Below are 22,270 nucleotides of genomic sequence, written 5' to 3'. Positions count from 1 at the left end.
CTTTGCTTCACAGAGATGAAATCCACAACCAGGTTTTCCCCCTTATTTTCCACATCATCTCGATGAAAAGCAAAGAAGCAAATATTATTTTCATGCTATAAAAACTGATTGACAAAGCAGTAATCTAGTTGCTATTTTATGTATCATTGGCTAAGCTAAAGTTTCCTTCGATCGCTTGAAACTATTGTTCCAGTAGTTTGAAAGCTACTCATTTTAATGCTAAGGGGGAAAAAGAGATTATATGTAGCTTCCAAATCTTTAGTCTAGAGACCAGATGCAAAACCTGACAGGTGGGAGTTCTACCTGCCATCGAGAAATAAAGATTGTTTTCTCTTCACAAATCTATAGGGCATATTTTTTCTAGAGCTAGAAGTGGAAAATCCATAAAGAATAGATTGGTCAAAAGTTAATTTTGATCCCTTGGGGAATTGTTTAATTAACAGAACAATTCAGCATTCAACCCACTAGTATTTGCAGAGCGTGGTGCACTGGGCCAGCACGGTTAGATGCAGGGTAATCAGTGAAGACTCAGGGCTGCCTGGTACCAAGGTGGTGAAGTTTACTAAAGCAGTTAGCCAGGCAGGTGATGGATATGCGGTGCATGTTCCACAGGAAGAAACAGCGATTTTCAAAAGTTATAAGCTTGGGAATCTAAATAGATGATAATGTTTGTTTTGAAAGTGATGGAAAAATTTGACTTCAGGATTTACTGTATCAAGTGGAAGGCATACATTTAAAGTCTTACATATTTAGCTTATCAAGTTAGAACTGACTATGCATAATGCATAGCCAAAGATTGATTTTGATCCAATCACAATACCAGCGATAGGGCTATTAATAAACACATCTTTTTTTGTGTGTGTGTGTCTGTGTTTTTAAAGACAGGTCATCTTGTGCTAAGTAGAAATGTCAAAGATATTAACTGTATTTTTACTACACACATTCATTAGGTCTAGTGTGGATAAAAATGTATTTTTAACAGACTCTTAGCACGTTTTATACATAGGATTGTATAAACTTGTGTCTGAGACTTGTCAGTAAATCAATCAATCCCACAACTCCAGGAAGGTACCATACCAACACGTCAAATTATTGTTATTAAGTATATAAATTAGGATTTCAGTTGGATATAATATATTTATACAGATTATTTTGTGAAGAAAAATAGTCCTAAAATGACTTTTCTCCCATTTTAAAATATTCTGCTTGAACTAGTGAAGAACACCATGGATAGTCCAAGACTTATTGACTTATTCTGTGGGTGATAAATCTCTATTCAGAGATATATAAAGCCTCGATTCAGACAGAATCTCTGACTAAAGCTCATGTCTGGGAATAATAGTGAGGAAGCTAAGACTTGAAAGCTGACTTCCAACCTTCCTTCTCTTTGTCCCTCTCCTTCTTTATGCCCTTGTCAACTCAGGAACTAAAAATTCAAAGACAGGCCCTCCTACAGTACAGTCACACAGCGTGCCCAGGCACCTGGGCAAGCCATCCAGGCACTGCCCTTCATTCCGAACACACCCATCCTCAGCCTCCTTCACCTAACACTGGTTATCCCTATGGAATGTAAACCATGCCTCATGGCTTTGCCCTGGCATAAGACCTTAGGGGGTGAGCCTTCAAACTCTGGCACAGCTCAGTCATTGATTAAACGCTGCCCCAAGGGATATGAACTCCAAGGCACTTCTATCACCATGCTGGTTATGGGAGAATTGTATTCCCCATCCCCCCTGCAAAAAATCATATTCTTATTGAAGCTCTAGCCCCCAATGTGAAGATATTTGGTAAAGGGGCCTTTGCCACAGATTTAGGTTTGGATGAAGCAGTATGGGATCTTTATTACTGGATTAATAAAAAGAGACTAGAGAACTTGCTCTCCCCCACCCCCATCTGGCACCATGTGAGGATACAGAGAGAAAAGACAGGCATCTACAAGCCAGAATGAAAGTTCTCACCAGAAGACAACCATGATAAGCCTTGATCTTGAGCTTCTAGCCTCAAGAACTGTGAGCAAATTAAGTTCCATTGTTTCAGCCAGTCAGGCTAAGGTATTCTGTTATGGCAGCATGAGGTGAGTAAAAGAGTACCACACGCAGCAAAGTAGTACCAGTACCTAAAAACAGCCACCTGGATGGAACTGCAGGGACAGGTCATGAGAAGCAAAAATCATGCAATCCAAGGGGTTGAGGTGGTGGAGGGGGCAGGTGGTGGGTGACAAGAAGAGGTAAAAAGCATCCAAGGTGATCTAGGCAGAACTCTGGTAGAGTCCTCCTCCAAGTGTTAAGAAGCAAGAGGAACTGGATGGGAAGCAAGGATTCTGACTGATTACCCAGGTATCTTGTTTACAGTTTGCTTTTCAATGCAGCAGGGGGGCAGAGTAGCCACTACTTTGACGTTAAGAAACACAGTGAAGTGGAGAGCCCACTGTCTAGTGGTAATAGAAATCTAGAATATAAAGTAGTACAATGATTTCATACTTAACACCAGGTTGTGGCAGACTCTTCATGGCCTGGGCATTAGCCTAAATATCAAGATAATCAAAGCTCAGTCAAGTTAATACTTACTGCAGTCAGGCTGGCTTTATTGAAGGCTGGGAACACTCCTCGTGTTTAAAAAGGGATGGAAATAGATAAAATGAGTCTCATCTTTCTATCACAGAGAACATAAAAATGATCTTGTGCTGAATATAGTTTTCCTCTCCAAAATCAATTTATTCAATTTAATCAATATCACTTTCTTCACCCTTTCCTGATATTAGAACTGACCTAAATGAAAGTCATCAACTGGAACCCTTTGTCCTTTTTCCTTTAGCTCTTTTTAGGCATTAGGAGGCACAGGTAGGCAATTTGAGGGCAGGATGAGTATAAGCCAGGCTATTGATCTGATCTGATCTGCCAGGTGTTTATGAGTTAAGGGATGCCCGGTGGTGAAGGGCACCATTCATCCAAGACCACTCTCTCCATAAAGCTATACATTTGGGTTTAGGACTAGGGATGAGAAGGACCTTCTTCCTGATCGGCTTAGAGTATTTCAATCTCCTATTGATTCCTTTAAACTCTGCTGACACCTTTTCAAATTATCTTGAAATATCAAGTGTGTGTGTGTGTGTGTGTGTGTGTGTACCAACTGACTAATAAAGACTTTCTATGATCATAACTACAAAGAATCAAAAGAGAAGAATTTCATGGACTAGACTTACTTGTTACCTATCACTAACACATAGTATCTTTATAATAGTCCTGGAGCAGCCAAAATGGAAACAAGATCCCACTTTTAGGAGACTGGCAATTTTCTTGGGCTCCAATATCACTGCAGATGGTGACTGCAGCCAAAAAGTTAAAAGACACTTTTTCCTTGGAAGAAAAGCTATGACCAACATAGACAGCCTATTAAAAAGCAGAGATATTACTTTGCTAACAAACGTCCATCTAGTCAAAGCTATGGTTTTTCCAGTAGTTGTGTCTGGATGTGAGAGTTGGACCATAAAGAAGGCTGAGTGCTGAAAAATTGATGCTTTTTAATTATGGTGTTGGAGAAGACTCTCAACAGTCCATTGGACAGCAAAGAGATCAAACCATTCAATCCTAAAGGAAATCAACCCTGAATATTCATTGGAGAGACTGATGCTGAGGCTGAAGCTCCAATACTTTGGCCAACTGAATCGAAGAGCCAGCTCTTTGGAAAAGACCCTGATGCTGGAAAAGATTGAAGGCAGGAGGAGAAGGGGATGACAGAGGATGAGATGGTTGGATGACATCACTGACTCAATGGACATGAGATTGAGCAAGCTCCAGGAGATGGTGAGGGAAAGGGAGCCCTGATGTGCTGCAGTCCAGGGGGTTGTAAAGTCAGTCACAACCGAGCAACTGAACAACAATATATACATTAAAATCCCTAATGAGTCAAACTACGTACTATTCCAAAATCATTTCCACTAGGAAGTCAATTCTGAGGATTATTGGACAGTGACGGCCATCAGCAAAGTGTGATGATCTCCAAACTTTCCATAACTATTATTTTCATTCACAAAATACTGTGGTTTATCTGATGCTGCCAAGCCTCATGACACTTATGCACTTTTGACATCATTCAAATTCATTGCATCATAAAGCACTTACTAAACTGGAATCGGAATCCAAAGTCAAAAATATTTTTAATATGTAGGATTAAGCAGATTTCTATATATTTTTTATCCCTGTCAGACTTCTCAGAGCCTATGCTACACTATGCTAGGATTTGTGAATTTCCAGAAGGAGCTAAACTGCTATGCATAACTCTCTAAATACACTCGACCACAGAACACTTCATTGTTTTCATAAAATACCTATTAACATCTCTCTTGTAAAATAAGGATAAGGATTTGGCAGAATCCTATTTGAGAAATAGCACACCAGTGAGTAATGACTCTCCGTGGACACATCTCAGCCACCCCAGGGCCATCAGCAATTTGAGGGCAGAGACTGCTTCTCTGCTATCACCCTACACCCTGCTGTTCCTTCTATGTAAAAGAAGTCCCCTTGTGACTCTCCATCACAGTCTCTACTTATTCATTCTTAGCACTTGTCACTTTATTCAATATTAGTTGCATCTATTTCTCTTGCACATGTCCCCCTGCTAGGCTTATGAAAACACCAAGTAGGAAGAGACTTCATTTGTCTTATACTCTGCTATACAGTGTCTGGCATTCAGTAAACATTCAGAAGAATGAAAGACTCTTGCAGAAGACATGGTCAATATTTTGTCAGTTGGGTACAATTCAACACACATATATATGTCAGCTGACTCACTCAAATCAAGAGACAGCTTGCTAGTCCCAGGATGAAAACGCTCTGCTTAATGTAGGGAAGGCTGCCACCTTGCACAATCACATTGATGAAGTTTGGCTTTTAGGTTTTGACTGTATTTACAAACATAAATGTATTAATTAGGCAATACAACCATGATATGACATATGATCTTTTTAGAGAAAGCAGAGTAATGAGTACTTCTATAAGCTAAATGTAATCACTGTTACTGTTTCCTCTATAAGCTGAATCATTATAGGTTGTGCATGCATGCTTCACATATATTGGTGACAGGACTGATGAAAAGGTGCCACATTCAAAGATATGAGGATCACAAACAGAGAAAAAGCATATATTAATAGTAATTTTTCTTCTTAGTAGGCCTCTACTGGATAATTTGGGGCTTCCTATGGAGGTCAGTGGTAAAGAATCTGCCCACCAATGCAGGAGATGTGAGTTTGATCCATGAAGAAAGAAATGGTAGCTCATTCCAATATCCTTGCTTGGGAAATTCCATGGACAGAGAGGAGCTCCATGGCAGGCTCCAGTCCATGAGGTCGTAAAAGACTCAGACATGACTTAGCGACTAAACAATAGCAACTGAATAATTCTTTGTAAAGACATTCATAGTAACAATTGATCTATTTTTGATGATGTAGCAGAAATAAGGGATATTAGGTATATCACATATCACATATACGTACTTACACTGCAATATTTCACAGAAAATGGCAGTCCTGGGGGCAAGAAGGTACTGATTCAACTGAGCAGTAGAGTGGGTCTCCATGTTAACTATCAATACCCACCACCTAACAAATCCATACATGCTAGAAAATGTGGATTTAAAATGTGGCCCCTTACTAAACCAATTACTTTAATCAAGGTTCTGATTTGGTGCACTCAAAACAGAAGCTTGGCCAGTGCAATTTCCATTCAGAAAGAAATGTATGTCAGTGTTAATGTGACATTTATCTGTAAAGACAGACTTACAATTGGACTTATAATGACACCATAAAATATATTCTGCCCAAAAGGACATCAATATATGAATGAAGCTTCTGAGGGTTTTTTTTTTTTAATTCTATTGAATTATGATGCATTTTTCTCCTTTGCCTCAGTTTATTGACTCTTAAAAATGGGTTATTTAATGTTTAATTCTTTACAAATATAGTTAACATCAGGAAACTATATTTGTAAACCCTAAAGATGTTGCTTCTATGTAAGTATTTCAGTGAAAATTATCAATGTTACTATGTCAAACATTTCATGTAGATATTGAAACTCTAAAAGATCAAATATCTCCACTGACCAAGTTAGTACTTTAATTTTACTGGTTGAATGGTAAGTCTCAGAACTTCTCTTTGACAGCAGTAGGCACACTCTGAAGAGTAGTGAGTCACTTCTCGTGGAATGCCAGCCAAACCAAGGGGGCAACCTAGGAGCTCAGAACATCGGTTATGGGCAATTGCTCTGGAGTATGGGCTTGGCCTTCTTTTCGGTCTCATCAATGTCACTGGGGACAGTCCTTGAACACCTTAATGCTGCATGTCCATTTAAAACTGGAGGATCATTGTTAGCTAGGATTCCTGGTAGGTCTCCCCCATAGTCAATAGGTTTTCAGAAAGGTAAGACCCAGAAAGTGGTTCTGAGGAATGGAGTACCTCATGCTGTTGACCACAGAAGGAATTAACCATTATAGGAGAAGGAGAATGTACAAAAGAGGAATGCAATAGTTTATCTCCTGGTGACTTCCACTTCTTTGACTTGCATCACATTGTCAAGTCTATGGTTTTTCCAGTAGTCATGTATGGATGTGAGAGTGGGGCTATGAAGAAAGCTGAGCGCAGAAGAATTGATGTTTTTGGACTGTGGTGTTGGAGAAGACTCTTGAGAACCCCTTGGACTTCAAGGAGATCCAACCAGTCCATCCTAAAGGAAATCCTGGGTGTTCATTGGAAGGACTGATAGAAGTACTATTAGAAAGGTGCAACTTAGGAAAAATAAGATTCATTATTAATTTTCAAAAATGATATAACTAAAATATAACTGGATACCTTATAAACTAAGTTACAGATGAGTAAGCCCTTGGAAAATGTTTGTGTGATAAAGAAACTTTTTCATATCTTAATCAATGGCTCAATAGCCCATGTGAGTTTCACCTTGGCTGATGCAGATTTTATAAATTCTATTGAAATGAGAAATTCTGTATGTCAGATGCTATCATGTGTCCCCATCCATTTAAAATCCAATTTAGTAAGACTGTCGTCCATATGTATAGTTACAATTCAAATTACCTGTACAGGGTTATATATTCCTAATAAATTTTGACATCTAAAAATGGATTTCTTGATTACTTTAAGACATTTCAAAATAAAATTTTGTAGCCTGCTTCCTTTTCATATCGCTGAAACAAATGTGAATTATTTTACACACAGAGAAAAAAGTGGGTCAAGTAGCAATAGGCATCTCTGATACTTGGATAAGGATTCCAGATGCCCTGATTTTTTGACAGACTGCACTTTGTATAGGGTTTAGTTATTCTTGACCCCAGATATTTTCTTTACAGCCCCTTACAAGCAATGGATTTTAAAAAACATTGTCCCAAGTGGAGATTCTCTTCCAAGAGCAATATTTCAAAGATCTCTGTATAGCTTTGCAAATGGCCATATTAATTGTTTAGCTTATAAGGAAAACAGAAATTCACAAGCCACTGAAATCATGTCACTATTTTTCTAAAACTAAATATGATCCAAATCCTTATAGAAACCAATATTAGTTTACTGCTTCACTGAAAATAAAATGCAGTACAATCATCTGCTGGAATCAATACATTTTGAGAAATTATGACTAATTTTTTAAAGAACTTGTTCTATTGCATTCCTTGTTTTAAAGCCTTGTAGTAATATAAATACTAAATAAAGACATGACAGTCATTACATTTACGATTAAGAGCTACAATTTCACAATCCTTTACCAAGCTACTATTTGTTATTTATGTACGCCCTGAAAACTTACAATGACTCTTAGTAGCCACTCCAGAGTGACAACTCATCCCTATCTAAATTTGGATATTCATGGAATAGATTTTATTTTACTTTCCAAAACTAGGGGGTTCCACTTTTCTGTAAAGAAAAAGAGTCCCTTAAATTTAGTTAAAATTTGTGGTTTCACTAGAAATTTCCAAAGAACTAAAGAAAACCAAGGTGCCAACACTTGGTGTTGATACAGGGTTATACCTGCTCAGCACTGAGAGAGAGCCATAGGGAAAACATGGCAGAAATAGTGCCATACATCGAAATGCTAATGCTGCCTTCCTCTCCACAACCTCCCAACACACAGAGGTTTATTCTCGCTTTCCATTGTATCATCTTTACTCATTTATGCTGCAGTAAATGCACTCTCTATCCCTTTGTCCTTTTATGCCTGTCAATTGTTTTTAAGCACCCCATAAACTTTCTTTAGGGCTTCCCAGGTGGTGCTAGTGGTAAAGAACACGTGAGTCAAGGCAGGAAATATAAGATATGTGGGTTCAGTCTCTGGGCTGGGAAGATCCCCTGAAGGATGACATGGCAATGCACTCTAGTATTCTTGCCTGGAGAATCCCACGGACATAGGACCCTGGTGGCCTACAGTCCTTGGTGGCTCAGATAGTAAAGAAGCTGCCTGCAATGCAGGAGACCTTGGTTTGATCCCTGGGTCAGGAAGATCCCCTGGAGAACAGAAAGGCTACCTACTCCAGTATTCTTGCCTGGAGAATAGCATGGACAGAGGATGCTGGCAGGCTACAGCCCATTGGGTCGCAACTGAGGGACTAACACTTTCACTTTTCAAACATTTTTTGGCTCTAAGAAAAGCATTCAAGATGAAAGAACTTACTGAACATGATCAGAAGGATTCTTGCTATTCAGAAATTTGGACTGTGAAGCAAAGGGATACTCAGCTGTGCTTTTAGCAATAATAATAACTAAGCATAGAGCTTCTTATAGGTCCATTGTGCTAAATTCTCTTTGAAACCTCCCAACCATATAAAAGATATTCATTCATTCAAATAAAGTCAAAGTACTCCTAACTTAGCAGGATCATGCTAGATGCAGGGGATACTATGATCACAAAAAATACATGCCCACTGCCTTTATAGAGCTCATAGAGCAAAACAATTTCTCACAAGAGGCAGCAGAGTTGTGATTTAACCTTACATCTTCTCTATTACTAGGATGCATGGACTTAACTATGCATCCCATTACAATATGTACAAAGCCTTTTTAGCTAAATAATTGATTAGATGTTGATGCTTCAAGCCAAAGACTCTCATTTGTTCGAAGCCCTCCATTGGGCAGGTATGAATCTGCTCTTCCTGGTAACCTTGGGGAAAGCATTTATTCTTACAGAAACCCAATTTCCAAGTTCTAAAATGACATAGTATGATTAGGTGTTCTTCAAGTCCCTTCCAGCTGCAGATTTTTAGATTTCTTGATGGAAATTGGTTCTACATAGCAGATGGACCCAGCAAGATTTTTAGCTTAAACAACCTATGAAATATGGCCTGTCCATTTACAGCTAAGGATATGGATGAAGCAGAGTAATTTACAGGATAATGGGATCAGTGAAAAAAAAGGAACTCATTCTGTGACACGATTTTTTCTCTAACACAATTCTTCCCTTAATACTAGGCTTGCAGTTTGATGACCATTGCCTGCTACCGTCTCAAAATGCCCTGATATTTTAAAGGTAGGGAAAGAGGGAAGGAGAATTAGGAAAGAAAGTGGTAGAGGATGTGATGAAAATAAAGGTGGGCCAAGGAACCCATTTATTGACCTGTAAAAGAAACAGAAGAATGGATAAAGGGAAAAGTAGGAACTGAAGAAAGTGTCACCGACATAAGAAGTCTTCTTCCTTAATCCTTTACACTTTTGTAGGATTTCTGGGCAGAAGAGTATGTGGAAGGTTACTGAGTGTTATGGAAAATAGACTGAATTCAGATAGACCTAGGTTCAGGACCAAGCTATTTGACCTTGTAGTTGTGTTTTACCAGAGCCTCCATTTCTTATCTAGAAAATGGGAATGATAATACATATTTGAAGCTTCAATATTCAATATTTTAAAAGATAGTGACACTCAGAGGCATTCAAAGATTAGGTTCCTAGCTGAGTTTAGCTTAGAAAAATGAATTTGTGAGAGTAAATCTTGTTCTTCCAATCCCTACCTAATTAGGGGATAGAGTCAATCCACTGGAAAAAAACAATTTCTTTCCCAGTCCACACAGCCCCACTTCTTCCTTTCTGTTTCCTCTCATATAGAAAATCTGCCGCCACTGCAGAAGACCCAGAATGCTAAAGGCACTGATCTAAACTTTGTACTGATACAGATTGTCTAAATAATGCACTATTATTGCTGTCTCTGGAGAAGGCAATGGCACCCCACTCCAGTACTCTTGCCTGGGAAATCCCATGGACGGAGGAGCCTGATAGGCTACAGTCCATGGGGTCGCTAAGAGTCGGACATGACTGAGCGACTTCACTTTCACTCTTCACTTTCATGCACTGGAGAAGGAAATGGCAACCCACTCCAGTATTCTTGCCCGGAGAATCCCAGGGACAGGAGCCTGGTGGGCTGCCGTCTATGGGGTCGCACAGAGTCGGACACGACTGACGTGACTTAGCAGCAGCATTGCTGTCTCACATATCTACCTTTCTGTCTCTTGCATCTGTTTTTTTTTTCTTCATGAAGACTGGAAAAAAGACACATAGGGCAAAATAATAATAATAATAATCCAGCTGACTATGTGTTGGCACTGCCATTTTTGGGGAGATGTTTTAGGACATTACTAGAGGTCAAGTGCTTTAATCAAATATCTTTATAAACTTGTTTATATCCATGAAGGCCAAGCCTTCTCTTACATAATAATTCAGTTATTCAAATAATAACTTCTTATGACACAGTACTTAGAAATCTCAGCCAAACATAATCAACCATAGGATAGAATAGACTCATGGATATATTCCAAAGACTAACCTCTGACAAAAATATTTTTCTGCATCTAAATTTATTACTGTAGCTTCTCTGGGCTTCCCTGTTGGCTTAATGGTAAAGAATCCACCTGCCAATGCAGGAGACACAAGTTCGATTGGAAAGATTCCCTGGAGAAGGAAATGACAACCCACTGCATTATTCTTGCCTGGGAAATCTCATGGACAGAGGAGCCTAGCAGGCTACAGTCCATGGGATCACAAAGAGTCGAACATGAATGTGTAAGACTAAGCAACAACAACTCTGCACCACAGCCCTGTCCCCTCCAACAAACAAACAGGTGAGCCACTAGAAATATATACCATTCCAACCTCCAAACTGAAACATACTTACATCTTCCTTTTCTTCCTTACCATGAAATAAATATGTCTTGATATAATGTGGATCCTTCCACCCATGATCTACGTATCATAACCTTTTGTTGTCTTAGGCCCGTGGCTTGGCCATTATAGCTTCTCTTTCCAATAAAGTCAACATCTTCCCCTACACTGACTCAATCCTGTCAGTCTCGAAACATTCACGGCCTTCTTCCATCTTAAAAAAATCTCTGCCCATTCTCCCATCCAGCTACCTTCAGATACTGCTTTATGTCTTTTCTTTCCTTGGATTGTAGATGGTTGTCTTCTTCCTGTGTCTTCACATGGTCTCCCCTCTTTGCACGTCTATATTTTAATGTTTTTTTTTTCATAAGGACACTAAAAAAGTAGGACTAGAGTCCATTCTGAATGACTTCCTAACACCTTAATAATCTTTCAAGGACTCCTGTCTCCAAATACACTCAGTTCTGAGGTCCTGGGCATCAGGACTTCACTGTATGCATTTTGCTGCTGCTGCTGCTCAGTCACTTCAATCGTAGCTCACCAGGCGCCTCTGTCCATGGGATTCTCCAGGCAAGAAGACTGGAGTGGGTTGTCACGCCCTTTTCCAGCGGACCTTCCCGACCCAGGGATCAAATTCATGGCTTCTGCACTGCAGGCGGACTCTACTGCTGAACCACCCGAGAAGCCCTGTATGCACTTTAAGGGCACACAATTCGGCCTATAAGAACACTGTGTTTTTATATTTGAGGAATCTCCTACATTGTGAATCTTTTCCTAGAACCATTGAAGCCACATTCCGAGATTTCCTTGCATCTAGCTTAAGTTCACAACACAGTGACACACAGAATGAGGGGTCTGAGCATTGCACTCTGGGAAAAAACAAGGCAAACCCATCTTTTTTCCAGGGGCAGCAGTACCAAGATTTTAGCTTTATACCGGGGGCGCAGCCATGACATCAGTGCTTTCTAGCCTTGAAAGGGTCTATGGTACAATTTCAGGCATTGTTTCTGGAGAGGAAGCCTCAGAGAATCTGTGAGTTACCAGATATCTTTTTTAAAATTTTCACCTAAATTAAGAATATTTCTATTGTTTGCAATTAAGAATCCAATTTTTGTTACCCTGAATTCCAGAGTGACTTATATAAGCCTTAACCTGGTTGAGGTGTTATGACAAAAGAGATTGATCAGAACCTATCAATTACCAATGTTAACTTTTCAAAACTACCTTTATTCCTGCTTTCAGTAATTAAAAAAAAAAAGTCAGCTTTATCAAGTGAGTCTTTCACCTAGTTTTTCTGACTCATTCTCATTCACTGTTAATAAATCTAGCATGTTATTACCAGGTGGATTTGTTTAAAATCTTTGACAAAGGAGGCAAGGATATACAATGGAAAAAAGACAACCTCTTTAACAAGTGGTGCTGGGAAAACTGGTCAACCACTTGTAAAAGAATGAAACTAGAACACTTTCTAACACCATACACAAAAATAAACTCAAAATGGATTAAAGATCTAAATGTAAGACCAGAAACTATAAAACTCCTAGAGGAGAACATAGGCAAAACACTCTCCGACATAAATCACAGCAAGATCCTCTATGACCCACCTCCCAGAATATTGGAAATAAAAGCAAAACTAAACAAATGGGACCTAATGAAACTTAAAAGCTTTTGCACTACAAAGGAAACTATAAGTAAGGTGAAAAGACAGCCCTCAGATTGGGAGAAAATAATAGCAAATGAAGAAACAGACAAAGGATTAATCTCAAAAATATACAAGCAACTCCTGCAGCTCAATTCCAGAAAAATAAATGACCCAATCAAAAAATGGGCCAAAGAACTAAACAGACATTTCTCCAAAGAAGACATACAGATGGCTAACAAACACATGAAAAGATGCTCAACATCACTCATTATCAGAGAAATGCAAATCAAAACCACAATGAGGTACCATTACACGCCAGTCAGGATGGCTGCTATCCAAAAGTCTACAAGCAATAAATGCTGGAGAGGGTGTGGAGAAAAGGGAACCTCTTACACTGTTGGTGGGAATGCAAACTAGTACAGCCACTATGGAAACAGTGTGGAGATTTCTTAAAAAACTGGAAATAGAACTGCCATATGACCCAGCAATCCCACTTCTGGGCATACACACTGAGGAAACCAGATCTGAAAGAGACACGTGCACCCCAATGTTCATCGCAGCACTGTTATAATAGCCAGGACATGGAAGCAACCTAGATGCCCATCAGCAGATGAATGGATAAGGAAGCTGTGGTACATATACACCATGGAATATTACTCAGCCCGTTAAAAAGAATTCATTTGAATCAGTCCTAATGAGATGGATGAAACTGGAGCCCATTATACAGAGTGAAGTAAGCCAGAAAGATAAAGAACATTACAGCATACTAACACATATATATGGAATTTAGAAAGATGGTATAACCCTATATGCAAAACAGAAAAAGAGACACAGAAGTACAGAAGCAGACTTTGAACTCTGTGGGAGAAGGTGAGGGTGGGATGTTTCGAAAGAACAGCATGTATACTATCTATGGTGAAACAGATCACCAGCCCAGGTGGGATGCATGAGACAAGTGCTCGGGCCTGGTGCACTGGGAAGACCCAGAGGAATCGGGTGGAGAGGGAGGTGGGAGGGGGGATCTGGATGGGGAATACGTGTAAATCTATGGCTGATTCATATCAATGTATGACAAAACCCACTGAAATGTTGTGAAGTAATTAGCCTCCAACTAATAAAAAAAAATAATAAATAAAAATAAAATAAAATACATTCTTTGTAACCAACCTACTATCCACCCCAAAACTTTCAAAATCTATCCTCTGCTTACAGGATAACATTCAAATGCCTCCTGTGTGTCATTGAAGTCTTCCAAAACAACTTGATGTGTTCCTTCTTTCATTATAAATCTTCTCCTACTTCTAGGAAAACAAAGTGGAAAAAGTCAAAATTCACTATGCACATGGCATTTTGAAAAAATCTTAATAAACATTGTTTCCAACCACACACACAACTCTGTGAGCTTATTAACCCCACTTGCACACGTGAGAAATCTGAAACTAAAAGAAGTTAATTAAGTGCCCTAAGGTGACACAAATAATGAATAACAGTACTGGGTTTTCATATCAAGTCTCCTTAGCCTGCTCTCCCCGTGATTCTCTCCACTGCTTCCCATGCATTTTCCAGCCTCTCAGCTTGTTCTTATGTTGTGCTGTGGCCTGGAGTATTCACCCAATCTCTCCTTTGTCTACCCAGACCTTACTAATTCAGAGGCCAGCCCAAACCTCCAGTCTCAGTGAAGTGTCTTTGATGTCTCCAGTTGATTTTTCTCCTCAGAACCAGTGTAGTATTCATTATCTATACCCCTCTCTTTGATGTTTTAACACATTATCTCATACTAACCACTTTATATGCATTTGCTTTTCATCCTGTTTGTGAAAATCTAAACTTTTAGGTATGAGATCATCATACTCTGCACATCCTTAAGTATTCTGCATGATTTTATGTACAGAAAAGTGTTACTACACAAATTGAATAGCCTGCATTCTTGAGACATGGAAAAGGATATTAAAATTATGTTTTACATTAATGTTGATCTTCATGTGAGCATAGGTCCCAGTTGCTTGAGTGACTAAGCATTTCCTTGATATTAATTTCTTTAGAAAAGAGAAACAAATGTCATACATTTTTAGTCACTTATTTTTAACTTGTAGGGGCAATTATATTCTCAAAAGTATTTTCAGTAATTCCTATCAAATAGATACCAACTCTAATTTCACAAGAAAGCTGGATGATTTTGGTTTGACTGAAAAAAGCAGCCTGTGATCAAGTGGTGGAAGGTAATGTACCACAGTTTACAGCAAATCACTTAAATTTTTTGGAAAGCAAATCTCACTGCCTTTGCATTCATAACCCACTGAAAGCGAAAGACTTGTACAAAAATTTGAGGCAGATTTTCCAAGAGGCTTTTAAGGCCAAACAAAAGTATAGGCTCACTAGAAATATTTTGTTTGTTTGTTTCATGCTAATTTATAGAATACAACCATACGGAACAAGGCATTCAAGTTCTGTAACTAGACAGTACACATCAGAAGACATCAGAAATAAGATGTACAGAGATGTGCTAGTGCATGACCACATCAAATTTGCTTTTTCAAATTTAAATGACCATATTAAATGGTTCAATTACCCTCCTCATTTGTGTAGAATTCCAGGCTCCATTTTATCCTTTGTGTGTGAATAAATTACAAAATATGACTGTGGTAACTATAATTGCTTTTATCCTCAGTAATCTCAGTATTCTTCCCATCACTTAAATAAAATTCTAAATTTGAGGTTTGTAAATATCAGCAAGTATTAAAAATTATTTTCCACCTTCATACAAGGCTGTTGAAACTAAATATCTCAATTGCACCAAAATCCAATGTTTACTTTAACTGTACATCAGAGAGTCCCTTAAAAAGGAGTCAATAATATTCACTCTGACTGCCCTGTAATTACAGAATCGTTGCCTAGAAATGGAGGCTTGGAAATTTCAAAAGATCTTTTCCTTATTTACAGCATAGCCCCTATCCATTTTTTGTTGTTGTTGTTGTTGTTGTTTTTTGTTTAGCCACAAACCAATCTTATTTAAATCCGGACTGTCCAACAGAATTATTCCATCAGCCGTTCATGATCTGAATTCTAGTGTGTGAGATCAATTTAAATATGGTACACATAAAAAGTCATGAGACACTTCTGTTTCATAATAAATAAGGCAGTGGCCAACTATTACTCATTGGTAGCTTTTTTGAGATAAGCTATCAAGTCCTCCCTCTCTCCCTTCTTCTTAATGCCAGCAAAGATCATCTTTGTTCCAGGGATGTACTTCTTGGGATTCTCCAAGTACTCCATCAGCGTCTCCTCTCCCCAGGTGATACCTTTGTTCTTGTTGGCATCTGTGTAAGAGAATCCAGCAGCCTGACCCGTCTTTCGTCCAAACAGACCATGGAGGTTTGGCCCAGTCTGGTGCTTGCCTCCCTTTTCCACAGTATGGCACTGGGCACACTTCTGAACAAAAATCTTCTTGCCCTTCTCAACATCACCCATTTTTAAATCGTTCTTTCTCTGTGCGCGACCGAGAAGTTCCCGCTCGCAAGCCGAACGCCCCGCTTTCTAAGCCGCCCCTATCCATTTAAATATTTGTCTGGTATCTTTCTGCGTCTAATTGATGTGAGTAGATTGTCTATGAGAGTCAAGTCATACATTCTGGAGAGGCTTTGTAAATAATCTGGTCCACAACTAACCATAGCAGGATAGGACATAAAGATGAAAAGCTGAAAAGGCTAAATTAATTATGCCGTAATTAGGTTATACTACCATATAGAATCTAGCCATTATTAGAAGCCTAGGAGTTTCAGGAGAAATCATATAGTAATCTAAGTAAGTACTCTAAGAATAATGACCATTCAAGTTATACTTTATTGCTTATGTTCTATCACAGGACCAGACTAATATAAATTGGTAAAGCTATAAATATGTACAGATGACAGAGTTAAGTAATTAGGAAATGCTCCTCAAAGGACCCTAGCATATTCTTCATCATTCTTTCCTTCAAGTTGGACATGCAAAATCCAGGGTCCAAACACAAGGAGCCAAAGAAGAGAATGGATGAGCGAGATAAGGTTTGACGACACACATAAGATATGTCGGGCTTCCTTGGTGGCTCACATGGCAAACAGCCTGCCTGCAATGCGGGAGCCCGGGTTTGATCTTGAGTCTGGAAGGTCTCCTAGAGAAGAGCAGGGCAACTCACTTCAGTATCCTTGCCAGGAGAATTCCATGGACCGAGGAACCTGGCAGGCTATAGTCCATGGGGTCACAAAGAGCTGGACACAGACTGAACAACTAACACACACACACACACACACACACACAAATGTCTAAGTCCTCCCTCACCTAGTGTATCTTATAAGGTTACATGCAATAATTTCACATATTAGAGAGATTGAGTATTATAGCTATTCATTTTGCAACAAAAATCACCTGAGGGCCCCTCTATGCCAAACAATGTTCTAGGCACTGAGAATTCAGTGCTGTGGCCATAAACAGCTAATGAGAGGTTACAGCCCAGCAGAGAAAGCATTCAATAAGCAAATTGTTTCACAGATTGCCAATTGATAATGCTTGAGCTCAGTGGCTGCAAAAGGAAGGTAGAAAGTTTTACAGAGCCATACACCAGGAGTCAGAAAAATTTTCCGAAGTAATAATTATATTGCTTTATTAAATGCCACTAGTAAGTATTAATGGGCTTCCCTGGTGTCTCAGACAGTAAAGAATCCTCTTGCAATGCGGGAGACATGGGTTCGATCCCTGGGTCGGGAAGATCCTCTGAAGGAGGGCATGACAATCCACTCTAGTATTCTTGCCTGGAGAATCCCTGTGGACAGAGGAGCCTGGTGGGCTACAGTCCATGGGGTCACAAAGAGTCGGACACGACTGAGCGACTAAGCACAGTAAGTATTAACATTTAAGATGAGGTCCGACAAATAATTAACAAATAAATAACAAAAAATTTAGCTTGTTAAGGTATATATATGTATGTATTTGAGGTCATTTTATTGTTTTGTTTGATTTTAAACATGAGAGAGCCTCAAGTTTACCTAAAAGCTCTTTGGAAGGACCTATTAAGCAATAAGAGATTAAAGATAAGAGAAAGAGAAAGGCTAAAGATGGTATAAGTTTTCTGTGAAGTTTGGAGGGAAGAGGAGGGACTGACCTAGCTTGGAGAAGACGCAGTTCCTCTTAGAGTTTGCGCACAATAATTTAGAATTTGAATTTACCTATTGCAGTTTATTCATATATTGATTATTCATGCTTGATATGATTTTAAATGATGTTAAGGCTTTGGGTTTCACACATGAGAACCATATGTATGTGAAAGTGAAAGTGAAAGTCACTCAGTCATGTCCGACTCTTTGCAACCCCAAGGACTATTCAGCCCATGGAATTATCCAGGCCAGAATACTGGAGTGGGTAGCCTTTCCCTTCTCCAGGGGATCTTCCCAACCCAGGGATCAAACCCAGGTCTCCCGCATTGCAGGCAAATTCGTTACCAGCTGAGCCACAAGAGAAGGCCAAGAATACTGGAGTGGATAGCCTATCCCTTCTCCAGGGGATAGCCTATCCCTTCTCCAGGGGATCTTCCCGACCCAGGAATTGAACTGGGGTCTCCTGCATTGCAGACGGATTCTTTACCAACTGAGCTATCAGGGAAACCCCTACGTATATGAAGCCATCAACAAACATCTCTGGATATCTGTTCTGTTGCAAAGTCTTGAATACACTCTTCTTGATACTATTCTTTCACATCAGACCCATTTTCAAAGTTTATAAAATTATTCCTTATGTGTAGTAAGTATTCCACTCAGTCGTTTCTGCTAATATGTACAAACTTTAGCCCTGACTGTGGCCCTCTATCATTTTTCTTTGCTAATCTCCACATATTAAGATTATTTTATGTTTCAGTTGTTTTTGGTATATGATTGATATATTATAAATTTCACACATTTAATGTATATGCCTTAATGAGTTGGACATAAGCATATACCCATGATATTATTAACATCATTACAACCAAGGGCTTAAAACATGTCTATCACCTCCAAAAATTTACTTCTGCTCTTTTGGAGGAATTCTTGTTTTATTTAGTTTTTTATTTCCTTTTTTCTTTCTTAAAGAACATTTAACATTAAATCTATCCTGTTAACATATTTTAAAGTGCACAATACCATACCCAGTTTTTTAGGAGAGTCCATGCAGTATTTTGGAGTTCTCTTTGTTGATGTTTCAACGGCTAGCTTTCATTCATATTACATATGTAGCTATTGCAACTAAGATAGGTCAAAACTTCTTTGCTTTATACCACTCCAATAAAGCATCTTTTTAGTGCACAGCCTAAGACCTGCTTTATTAACAAAGCCCAAATACTGCAATTCACATTGGCGTCTCTTCTTGTGAATTCATCTTTACATTCTGTTCAGAAAATTTTAAATTTTTACTGTGAATTGTCTTACATGGCTCACTAATTCTCCACGCATGTAAATGTCAACTCTAAAATAATTTAGTTTGTTCTTCCTTTTTTAAAAATGGCTTTGGTTTCTCCCATAATGTCTAGTACAATTTGGGGCACAAAATAGATGCTACATAGATATATTTTGTTTTGACTTCATGACATTCCTCTAATGCTGATGGACTGGTCAAAATCCTCGATGTTATTGCTCCTATCTAGATATTAAATGAGATTTATAAGTGAAGTTAATAAAAGCTCTCAAGGAAATAAGGGCAAATTTTGTTGGAGAGCCAAGTTTCTGAGTTTCACAATCATATTGAGGTTGACCATCACTGAGAAGGTCTTTAGGTTGTCTGCGTGTGATTTGAAGTCACATTTAGTACCACTCTGGATGCGTCCCCTGCAAGCATATACTGGATTTATAGATTTGTTTTCATCTTTTATCAGAGCATTGTTTTATGTCATACTGCTGAAATGGCAGAATGGTAATGGTTTTCTCCTCTGTATAGTTAATGGAAATTTTTTACTGCTTTTAGATTCCTTCATAACTACATTTTCTCCAGGCCTAAGTCCATTTGACTGTCCCCAGTCTGAAAAATGATCTGTAATCTCTTGTAAGTCTGTGTGGGAGCATTTCTAGATGACTGACTCAGGATCTTTTCAATGATACCAATAGCATATTGAGTCGTAAGAGGTTTGCTAAGGCTTTGAAGTGGAGCAGAACAAGAGTTGTTCTTGTTCATTGTTGCATTCTTATCTAAGCTAAGGAATATGTATATAATCAATCTAAACTTACTGCACAGTTTATTTCACTTGATTTTAATAAAAAATGGATCAGTAGAAAACAATAAAAGCTAATATGGCCTGCTACAAATTCAGAAAATTTCCTCAGAAACTCGGTGATATTCTTGAGAAAACCAAAGCTACTTCTCAATAATACTTTCAGGTGAACTGTTTTTATGAAGCTGATTTAACCACGTCATTATCATTAAGAGACGTATATTGAGAACCCATAACATTAGATTATACTCAAAATTTTGAAATAGTTCTTGTTCTCATAGTAATTACAGTCTACTTGTAGAATAAAGTCCTTGAAACCTTATTTCTCATTAGTATTTCTTTTAAAGAAAACATTATCCAAATGAGAAAAAGGCTTAATGTGGAGACTGTACAGCTAATAGCATCATCTACTAGAATCTTTGATTAACAGAGCAATGAATCTACACAGAGCACAATTTGAGTCTCTGCCTTTCTTTCCAAAATTGATAGCGAATGCCCCTTAGTATTTACCCAAAGGAAAAAAAAAAAGTTTAAAACTCATGTTCACATGAAAACCTACACACAGATTTTTATAGCAGCTTTATCCACAATTTCTAAAATTTACAGCAAGCAAGATGTCCTTCAGTAAGAAATGGATAAATAAACCATGGTGCATCCATACAATGAAATATTATTTAATGCTGTAAAGAAGCAAACTATCAACTCATGAAAATACATAGAGAAAATCTGAATGTAAGTTTTAAAAAAAGCCAATCTGAATGAGTACATACTATGTAAATCCAGCTACGTGACATTGTGGAAAAGACAAAAAGACCATAGAGAGTCAAAAGATCCAGTTTCCAGGAATGAAGGAGAGAAGGTGGAGCACAGATAAGTTTTAGGGCAGTAAAAATACTCTGTATGATGCCAGAATGGTGGATGTATGTCGCCATACAATTGTCCAAATCCACAGAATGTACAACACTGAGAATGAACTCTAAGGTAAACTGTGGACTTTGGGTAATTATGATGTGTCAATATAGGTTTATTAATTGTAACAAGTGCATCAGTGCATCATTATAGTTGGGAATCTTAATAATGGGGGAGGCTATGTATATGTAAGTGTAGGGTGTATATAAGAAATCTCTGTACCTTCCTCTCAATTTTGCTGTGAACTTAAAACTATTAGAACAATTTTTAATTTAATTTAAAACAAAAATAAAAGTGATTCTGAAATGTTAAACCTTTTCTTTTCATTGTACATGAAAACAAGCTTTCACAGGCATGGCATCAAGCTCTACTTGGCCTTCTTAAAAGTCTCAGCAAGAAAGTTTTATGTCATTCTTCCACGGTCCCTCAAAAAAAAGTAAATACAGAGCTAAATTAAAAGAAACAACAGTAGTAATCTTCAGAAAGATCAACATATCATTTTCAAAGAGATTTTATTGAAGTTCTGAACACCAAAAACAAAACAAGATACTCTTTATAAGGTGAGTTCTACTGTTGTATCAAAACTTAAATTCAGTTTTTTCTTACAAAGCATGAAGACAACATAAAATCAATTTCTAAGCCAATTATGAGATAAAATTATTAAAATCAACAATAGGACTCTAGACTCAATATTCTTTGATGCTCTTGAAGTTCATGTCACGCCAACAGCAGAAAATTCAGTCAAGAAAAATAGTACTCGTTCTTAGCTAACAAAAGAACTATTCTAGCAAATATAACTAGAACAACATGTCCTATCCTAGTCAGCAGCAAACAAGTGCTTACTAAGAATGATTATGCTTTTGTTATTTGCAAGTAACTGTTCTATGATAATACCAGCACTTCAAAGAAAGATTTGTTTACCAAAGTCTATACAGATGAAAACAATGGTATTCCAGAATATCTTCTCAAACAACTACCCAATAAGGGTCTTCTGCTTAAAGGAAAACAGAACAATTTCTATGTGGCATTTGGGTTTCCTCAATTAGGAATGACCAACAGCATCTCCAAAAACATTTTTTAGTCAGGTTTTTTTTACAATGGTAGAATTGTCTACACGTGTATATGCATATTGCTATTGATGTTTGGTCTGTGGTATGAACGGGAACGTTGAAACAGCAGTCCTTGACACTCTGTTTCATTAACCTTGCAGAGGCCTGCGCCGCGCCGTGCTCAGATGGACTGTTTAAAGCTGCTGCTTGATGATGCTGCTGATGATGATAATGATGATGATGATGACAATGACCACTGGTAGGTTAGTTGGGGACCTTCTGCTGTCCCCTAAATATGATTTTCTCCAGTTGGTCAATAATTTGCC

The 22,270-nt window shown here is 38.3% G+C and overlaps 1 protein-coding gene and 1 long non-coding RNA gene across 3 annotated transcripts in view; both read right to left on the bottom strand.

Annotated features, from left to right (window-relative positions):
- The window catches only part of LOC122454514, a 106,167-nt gene that overhangs the window by 68,713 nt on the left and 15,184 nt on the right, over positions 1-22,270 (bottom strand). The gene's annotated exons all lie outside the window — the stretch shown is intronic.
- LOC122454513 (cytochrome c-like) lies at positions 15,825-16,315 on the bottom strand. The gene has a single exon (XM_043489061.1). It carries the CDS (start codon positions 16,242-16,244, stop codon positions 15,927-15,929), a length of 318 nt encoding a protein of 105 aa, XP_043344996.1. The 5' UTR covers positions 16,245-16,315; the 3' UTR covers positions 15,825-15,926.

This window comes from Cervus canadensis, chromosome 16 (genome assembly GCF_019320065.1).
Source record: "Cervus canadensis isolate Bull #8, Minnesota chromosome 16, ASM1932006v1, whole genome shotgun sequence".
In the NCBI taxonomy this organism is placed as follows: domain Eukaryota; kingdom Metazoa; phylum Chordata; class Mammalia; order Artiodactyla; family Cervidae; genus Cervus; species Cervus canadensis.
This window is presented reverse-complemented; position numbering and strand designations above follow the sequence as displayed.

Bases quoted from the DNA above. Each gene is read 5' to 3' on its own strand.
- LOC122454513 (XM_043489061.1), bottom strand. From the start codon at position 16,244: ATGGGTGATGTTGAGAAGGGCAAGAAGATTTTTGTTCAGAAGTGTGCC.